This window comes from Chiloscyllium plagiosum, chromosome 8 (assembly GCF_004010195.1).
Source record: "Chiloscyllium plagiosum isolate BGI_BamShark_2017 chromosome 8, ASM401019v2, whole genome shotgun sequence".
Lineage (NCBI taxonomy): Eukaryota > Metazoa > Chordata > Chondrichthyes > Orectolobiformes > Hemiscylliidae > Chiloscyllium > Chiloscyllium plagiosum.
Genome location: NC_057717.1, coordinates 103,387,025 through 103,396,222, shown reverse-complemented (window position 1 = coordinate 103,396,222; position 9,198 = coordinate 103,387,025). Strand labels below are relative to the sequence as shown.

Sequence of the window (9,198 nt, the reverse complement as noted above, 5' to 3'; positions counted from 1 at the left end):
TCAGTCTGTTAGTATATTCTTCTGTTCTCATGTTTTTCCCCTTTAACCCATTCATGTTGTTTGCCTTCATCACTGCCTGCTCCAGAGAGCTCCACATTCTCCCCACTTCCTGGGGAGATAGATATAGAGTTATAGAGTCATAGAGATGTACAGCACAGAAACAGACCCTTCAGTCCAACTTGTCCATGCTGACCAGATAACCTAAACTAATCTCGTTCTATTTGCCAGCATTTATCCCATATCCCTCTAATCCCTTCCTATTCCTATACCCATCCAGATGCCTTTTAAATGCTGTAATTGTACCAGCCTCCACCACTTCCTCTGACAGCTCATTCCACACATACTCCACTGTCTGCGTGAAAAAGCTGCCCCTTAGCTCGCTTTTCAATCTTTGTCCTGTCACCTTAAACCTGTATCCTCTAGTTTTGGAATCCCCCACCCCAGGGAAAATACCTTGACTATTTACCCTACCCATGCCCGTCATGATTTTATAAACCTCTATGAGGTCACCCCTCAGTCTCCAACGCTCCAGGGAAAAAAAAACCCAGCCTAGTCAGCCTCTTCCTGTCGCACAACCCTTTAACCCTGGCAATATCCTTGTAAATCTTTTTTTTTTTTAGATTAGATTACATTACAGTGTGGAAACAGGCCCTTCGGCCCAACAAGTCCACACCGACCCGCCGAAGCGCAACCTACCCATACCCCTACATTTACCCCTTACCTAACACTATGGACAATTTAGCATGGCCAATTCACCTGACCTGCACATCTTTGGACTGTGGGAGGAAACCGGAGCACCCGGAGGAAACCCACGCAGACACGGGGAGAACGTGCAAACTCCACACAGTGGGTCGCCTGAGGCGGGAATTGGACCCGGGTCTCAGGTGCTGTGAGGCAGCAGTGCTAACCACTGTGCCACCGTGCCGCCCACAAAGCTTTCAAGCTTCACAGCATCCTTGCTATAGCAGATCTCTCGGATTCCCTGCTGGATTCATTACTGACCATCTTACAATGATTACCAGAATTTCAGATTCCCTCGCAAATGAAGAGCCCTTTTCTAACTCTGTCAAATTTTAAAAACCTCCATCGGGTCAACAAAGTCACTATGAAAATGTTGAAACCAATGTACAAGGCAACATAAGAGAAAGGTCCTCTAGCATAATTTCCTTTCTATGCATTTGAGATTATATGACTGTTTGGATGAACAGATATTCCCTGTGAGGAGTCTAAAGAGTCATACCAGACTTGAAACGTTAACTCAGTTTCTCTCTCCACAGATGCTGCCGGAGTTTCTCCAGCAATTTCTATTTTCGGTATCCACAGGGGCCTTGCCTTTACTCACACGTTCCATATAAATGCCTGCTCAATTCCCTTTGAAATAAAGGCCCACATTCCATTTACCTTCCCTGCTGTCCACTGAATGGGCTAGCTTTTTGTACATTGGTAGTGTGTGTACAGATCGAACTGCCCGAGGACGTGGAAGTGCTGGTACAATTACAACACTTCAAAACATTTGGGCAGGTACATGAATAGGGAAGGTTTAATATGGGCCAAACACAGGCAAATGCGACTAGTTCAGTTTAAGAAAACTGTTTGGCATGGACTGAAGGATCTGTTTCTGGGTTGTATGGCTCAATATCTAAGGGCCACCAAGTCCTTCTATACTGCAGCGTTCTGCAGTCTTTTCTGATTTAAATAATATTGAGCTCAATCAACAATATGAGACTGAAGCTTCAGTGCCACCTAACAATGGTGATTTTTCCAATGTACTTTCTGTTTTGCCCTGTCCTACACACTGGGCTCAAAACGTTAACTCTGCTGCTCTCTGCGCAGACGTGCTGAGTTTCCCCAGCATTCTCTGTGTTTATATCAATCACACTTGCAACTGGCTGTCCCTTTAACTGAGAGCATCCATGAGACACCAACTAATTTGTCCATTTCAAAGTTAAACTTTATTGTTCGGTAACACAAAAAGAAACCATGCGCACTCACACTGAACAGTCTGTTGTTTCCTCTTTTATAAGTATCGGTATGCTTAAATGTAAAAAGGAGTGTCCAATCACGACATTACAGCTCGCCTGATGTCTTTACAACGTGGAAAAGGGTGACATTGTAGAGGACCTGGTGACCGTTATTCCACGTATAAAGAACCCGGTCTCTAGGGTTGTAGTCCAGCATGGATATGTGTGAGTACTGGTTGTGAAATGGAATATCAGTGTACTCATAGCTTGACGTATTAGTGTAATAGGCAAAATAAATCTTGGCGCCAGCGAGATGGGAGTTTGTGACGTAGAGCGTGCCGCAGATCACAAACGACTCCCCAGCGCTCCGCTTGGGGTAGCCCGTGTCCCAGCTCTGGAGGATCTCCAGCGTCTGGGAGTCCAGCCGGCTGATGACGATGTTGCCCGCGTTCTGGTTGGTGGTGTAGACGGCCCACAGGCCGCTCTCGTCCACCATCAGGTCAATGTCGGAGAAGCCGCCCCAGGAGTAAGGGTAGGTGTTGTTGTAGCCGGCTCCGTCCAGGCTCCGCTGCACCAGGACGCTGCGCGACCGGAAGTGGTACTTGATGACGATGTTGCTCTGGTACTTGTTGTAGTACAGTGAGCCGTTGAAGACCACGTGGCCCGTGCCTGCCCAAGGGTGGGGCAGGCGGTAGATCACAAACTTCTCTCCCTTGACAAAGTCGTTGAAGGAGCGGAACTCGCGCACGGTCCGACCATTCAGGTATCCATCCATGTACCACAACTAAAAAGACAAATAGAACAGTGTGAACACAGCAACATTAGCAGGAGGTAACAGCCTTCTTATTATTCCTGGGAGAAAGTGAGGACTGCAGATGCTGAAGATCAGAGCTGAAAATGTGTTGCTGGAAAAGCGCAGAAGGTCAGGCAGCATCCAAGGAGCAGGAGAATCGACGTTTCGGGCATGAGTCTTTCTTCAGGAATGAAGAAGGGCTCATGCCCGAAACGTCAATTCTCTTGCTCCTTGGATGCTGCCTGACCTGCGCTTTTCCAGCAACACATTTTCAGTTCTTATTATTCCTGGACAGGATGTGGGCATCACTGGCTCGGGCAACATTTAATGCCCATCCCTAATTACCCTAGAGGGCAGTTAAGAGTCAACCACATTGCTGTGGGTCTGGAGTCACATGTAGGCCAGACCAGGTAAGGATGGGATTCTGTTGAGTCAGTCAATCCATCAATCAGATCACGGCTGGTGTTTCTCACAGAAACTAATTAGCGATTTGATAATTGTTCAAAGTTACAAAGAGAAAGAAAGGAGTTGGTGAGTGCTATAAGGCCAAATCCGCTGAGATTCAAAGGCATTCTGTTCCACTGTGACATCAGTGCAATGTTGAACAGTGAGCATTAATGAATTCCCCAAGCTGATTTTAATGCTTAACCATACACTAGTCTGACTAATCAGCTCGACATGTTGTTGGTTTTAGGTCTGAGTGGCTGGCAGTCCAAATGTGTTTGCTAACCTTTTTGTTTTTGGGTTCCAACAGAGCCATTGTGCTCTGCGCACCTTTACAAATTGGAGTCTGGCTTGATCGATACTGTGTCTTGTAAGACTCTTAGCCCCTCTGGTAAAGCTGTCATCTCAGCATTTCAGGTCATTGCTTCCTCAAGTTTCATCAGACAATGAACACTCCCAACCAATGCATGGGCACCAGGAGGATGGCAGGTGAGGGCAGATCTTCTAATCTATTTGTCCCAACCCCGTCTTCACACTCCGCACCCACCTCCCCCCATCCTCTTCATCTCAGCCTCAGCGTATCTTCCCGTTTCTTTCCCCACTCATGGATTTGTTGGGCTTCCTGTTGTGCTAATTCCCGACCCCCCCCCCCACCCGGTGTACATTGACCATTGTCACCAAAAGGACTTTCTCCAGAATTCCTGGATGACCGTATTAATGACTGTCTGATGTTCACTTCCTGTTGTCTTGCCTCCATTTTCTTTACACGTGAAAATGCCAGCATGAATTGTGCTATCCATTATTGGGACGCGAGCATTGCTGGCTTGTCCAGTATCTCCCACCAATCCATAATCACTGCTGCCTGGATCCACAGCGGTGGAACTGAGAGTCACACTCAGCCGTGCAAGAGGACAGCTAAGGGGACAGCAGTCCAGCACATTGCTGTGTGTCTGGAGTAGGCCAGACTGGGTAAAGACTGCAGATTTCCTTTCGTAAAAGGCAATGATTTCGCAGTCACCATTATTAGGCTGACTTTCAATTCAAATATCACCAACTACTGTGGTGGGATGATAGAGTCATAGAGATGTACAGCATGGAAATAGACCCTTCGGTCCAACCTGTCCACGCCAACCAGATATCCCAACCCAATCTAGTCCCACCTGCCAGCACCCGGCCCATATCCCTCCAAACCCTTCCTATTTATATACCCATCCAAATTCCTCTTAAATGTTGCAATTGTACCAGCCTCCACCACTTCCTCTGGCAGCTCATTCCATACACGTACCACCCTCTGTGTGAAAAAGTTGCCTCTTAGGTCTCTTTTATATTGAACCCTTTCAAGTTTCACAACATCTTTCCGATAGGAAGGAGACCAGAATTGCACACAATATTCCAACAGTGGAACTCACAACATATTTTCTGGATTCGATGGATGGCTCCAGTTCATTACCCCTGTTTTACTGCACATTTTTATTAATCCTGAGCCAGCATCTCACCAGATTTTACTTTCTGAGGGGGCTTGACAGGCTGGATGCTGAGAAGAAATTTCTATCTACTGAAGAGAAGCTCCAACTCGGGAACATAGTTACAGAATAAAGGGGGAACTCATATAAAACAGAGGTGTGAAGGAATTTCTTCCCCAAACCGTAGTAAATGTCTACATCTCTTTACTGCAGAGAGTCATCGAGGTTAGATCCCTGGAAGTATTTAAAAAAGGAGAGGGCTGTAAGTTTGAAACACTTGAGGAGCCGATATGAGGAGCTGGCATGAAAAGCAGTTGACACCTGCAACGTATCTTACAAAAGGGTGGGGCAATTTTGATGGGCCAAATGGCCAACTCCTGCTCCTATTTCTTACACTTTTATCTTCCAGACAGCACTCATAAATTTATTCGTCTGCACGCAACAAAGAATTGCTCATAAGGAATGGAAAAATCGGGGTTAGACAGCTGTGTGGAATGGGACACCACAATGGCAGATTGTTTTTGCCGTTTGGACTGGATAAAAAGCAGAGAGAGCTCCACACTTGCAATGGGGTAGAACAAGGAGACCTTTATCCTGTGCCTAACCCCATATTTGTACTGTTCTTGGGGCCGCTTGATTTCCCAAACTATATTGTCGTCTTGAGGAGCGCAACTCTCCTTCTGCCAAAATAATACAAGGGGTCCATTTACTCCTGGCACACAACTGTGCAGGGAGTTACATAGACAACGGATGCCTTTGGAAGTGATTCCATAATCTGACAGGAACATCTCCATGAGCTGAGCTTCCTGGGAATGTGAAAACTCTAATTTAGAGCAGGAATATTATTCCTTTGTGGCTCGTCAGGGAGTGTCACTCACCAGCTAAGCATTACTCTGTAAAGGTTCAATTTATTGCGACTCCTAAATGCTGAAACATTGTGATATTAATTAATATCAACTGGGCACAGTTAGATTAGTCAACAATTTAGCAACAGTGGCATCATTCACTTATAATTACTGATGTAGATTATTTAAGAACAACCTATTAATCCCACCGTCAGAACATAAACCATTGCAGTGTCATCAGTAACATACCAATTAATTACCTCGAGCTCACCATGAATGCTAAATGGGTCATTACCAGGGAAGCTGTTGCAAAAGACACAATAATAAATACAGCCAGTTGCTCAACATGAGTGACATCCCTAACATTAGAAGATTAATATTTCATTAGTGATCATCAGAGCAAAATAGCTTTGACTGATGGAAATATATGTAACTGTGACATCTGTTACTCTTAGTTGAAGGTATTCACATATCAGGGGGACTGCTTTGTGACTGACCACACGACAGGTGGGGAATGACTTGGAATGATCTCCCACAGACTGAGGAAGATCATACAGTGGGACACCAGTTCTACAGGTGAGGATGTTCCTACAGTGGGAGATCAGTTCTACAGGTGAGGATGTTCCTACAGTCAGAGATCAGTTCTACAGGTGAGGATGTTCCTACAGTGGGAGATCAGTTCTACAGGTGCGGATGTTCCTACAGTGGGAGATCAGTTCTACAGATGAGGATGTTCTAACAGTCAGAGAGCAGTTGTACAGGTGAGGATGTTCCAACAGTCAGAGAGCCGTTCTACAGGTGAGGATGTTCAAACAGTCAGAGAGTAGTTCTACAGGTGAGGATGTTCCAACAGTCAGAGAGCAGTTCTACAGGTGAGGATGTTCCTACAGTGGGAGATCAATTCTATAGATGAGGCTGTTCAGACAGTCAGAGAGCAGTTGTACAGGTGAGGATGTTCCTACAGTGGAACACCAGTTCTACAGGTGAGGATGTTCCTACAGTCAGAGAGCAGTTCTACAGGTGGGGATGTTCCTACAGTCAGAGAGCAGTTCTACAGGTGAGGATGTTCCAACAGTCAGAGAGCAGTTCTACAAGTGAAGATGTTCCTACAGTGGGAGATCAGTTCTACAGGTGAAGATGTTCCTACAGTGGGAGATCAGTTCTACAGGTGCGGATGTTCCTACAGTGGGAGATCAGTTCTACAGGTGAGGATGTTCCAACAGTCAGAGATCAGTTCTACAGGTGAAGATATTCCAACAGTCAGAGAGCAGTTCTACAGGTGAAGATGTTCCTACAGTGGGAGATCAGTTCTACAGGTGAGGATGTTCCTACAGTGGGAGATCAGTTCTACAGGTGCGGATGTTCCTACAGTGGGAGATCAGTTCTACAGGTGAGGCTGTTCCTACAGTGGGAGATCAGTTCTACAGGTGAGGATGTTCCAACAGTCAGAGAGCAGTTCTACAGGTGGGGATGTTCCTACAGTCAGAGAGCAGTTCTACAGGTGGGGATGTCCTACAGTGGGAGATCAGTTCTACAGGTGAGGATGTTCCTACAGTGGGAGATCAGTTCTACAGGTGAGGATGTTCCAACAGTCAGAGAGCAGTTCTACAGGTGGGGATGTCCTACAGTGGGAGATCAGTTCTACAGGTGAGGATGTTCCTACAGTCAGAGAGCAGTTCTACAGGTGGGGATGTTCCTACAGTCAGAGAGCAGTTCTACAGGTGGGGATGTCCTACAGTGGGAGATCAGTTCTACAGGTGGGGATGTTCCTACAGTCAGAGAGCAGTTCTACAGGTGGGGATGTCCTACAGTGGGAGATCAGTTCTACAGGTGAGGATGTTCCTACAGTCAGAGAGCAGTTCTACAGGTGGGGATGTTCCTACAGTCAGAGAGCAGTTCTACAGGGGTGGATGTCCTACAGTGGGAGATCAGTTCTACAGGTGAGGATGTTCCTACAGTGGGAGATCAGTTCTACAGGTGCGGATGTTCCTACAGTGGGAGATCAGTTCTACAGATGAGGATGTTCCTACAGCGGGAGATCAATTCTATAGATGAGGCTGTTCCTACAGTCAGAGAGCAGTTGTACAGGTGAGGATGTTCCTACAGTGGGAGATCAGTTCTACAGGTGAGGATGTTCCTACAGTGGGAAATCAGTTCTACAGGGGCGGATGTTCCTACAGTCAGAGAGCAGTTGTACAGATGAGGATGTTCCTACAGTGGGAGATCAGTTCTACAGGTGAGGATGTTCCTACAGTGGGAGATCAGTTCTACAGGTGAGGAAGGTCAAAGGGAACAAAATTGGTTCTTTCTCTCCTTTCAATTCTACATAATTTTCTCAAATCACTAGATGTGTGTCCAGGCAGGTCGGCACATTGGTAGGGAGGGACCCAGAAACAGTTATACTCTCTGGCTGTTCTGTGCATGGTTTCTGCATTAATTGTGTCATTTCACAGACTAATATCCGTAATCAACCTAAATTTATCTGTGCACCAAAAGCTAAACCAGGCAGGAGCCGCTGAGGCAGGAGCTCTGATATATAAGTCATGCAGAACTTGAATAATTCTGAAAGGCAACACAATTTGCCAAAGCTCTTTGTCAGGACAATTTCCAAGAATAGCAATGTAAAGGGAAAACAGCAACCACGCTGTGTGAGAGGAGGGTGTTGATTTGTTGGCAAGTGGGCTCTGAATGGTAGAGGCATTGCTTTATGGAATGCACTTGTTGCACGATGACTGACAATTAAATGCCAAGCTTTGCTTAAATTTAAATGAAGCAGATTGACTCTGATTGGTTCATTTCCCAAGGCAATGAATGGCTGTCCTATTTTGCTGAGTTGAAATGGGTGTCATATGTACAAAGAACCAGGGCCCTGTGTATTACTAGAGTAACCTTCCAGCACCCGCACTGCAAGTCCCTCAAATCAGTTGCCAATCTTAGAAGAATTGGGGTTATTTAACATATGCTGTCTAATTGCAGAATCATAATCATGGAAAACTTTTAAATGGAAATAATTGAGGAGTGGGTCTTGAAGATTCTAAGTGAATAATAGTTCAACCACTTGGTAGAGGAATCACATTTTCAAACCACAGCACTCCAAATTCTTCTCCAAATCATCCCTTCAGTCGTCCATCTTTCCCACAACTACGTTCCATCCAGAGTTCACTAAATAAACAAGTAAACTCCGTGACCCGTCTCCCTCTGCTGGGCACGTGTGTAATGATCTGGTCGAAGCCACAAGGTCAAACCAACTTTTCTGTACCGCAACATCCTTCTGATCATTTCTAATGTTTCCAGTCTGGGTCTGGTCCACCTACCCGATTCTCTGTGCTCGAAGCCAGAGTGTCAGTCATCCATGCTCCAAAGCGGGAGCCAGAGGCCCGGACGGTGAATGGGTTACTGATCCCCGTCAGCTTCCCACAGCCTGCAGGATGCCACAACAGATAAGTTTACTTCGGGCTAGATCAGATCACAAGTTATTCAAACATTCAAATCTTTTTGGGAATGTTCAACAGATTGGGCTGGAGAACAGGTCAAAGGCCAGCAACGCGTTTCAATTAAGAAGGGCTTGGCATAAATGTTGGTGTTCAGGGAAGGCACACTGAGCACACATCCAACTCAGCACTGATGGTCAGGGCAGGGGGAACGGTGAAAGGGGAGGGGGGAATGGTACAAGGGGACGGGGGATGGTGCAA

The 9,198-nt window shown here is 46.2% G+C and overlaps 1 protein-coding gene across 2 annotated transcripts in view; it reads right to left on the bottom strand.

The window, feature by feature from the left end:
* Positions 1 to 1,938: 1,938 nt before the first annotated feature.
* Positions 1,939 to 9,198, bottom strand: part of olfm2a (olfactomedin 2a) — a 338,899-nt gene continuing 331,639 nt past the window's right edge. For both annotated transcript variants that reach the window (XM_043694956.1, XM_043694955.1), the window contains exons 5-6: positions 8,821 to 8,927; positions 1,939 to 2,745 (exon numbers count right to left, since the gene is read on the bottom strand). In XM_043694956.1, the coding sequence (XP_043550891.1) occupies positions 2,068 to 2,745; positions 8,821 to 8,927 (785 nt within the window). In that variant the 3' untranslated portion in view covers positions 1,939 to 2,067. The remainder of the gene's footprint in view (positions 2,746 to 8,820; positions 8,928 to 9,198) is intronic.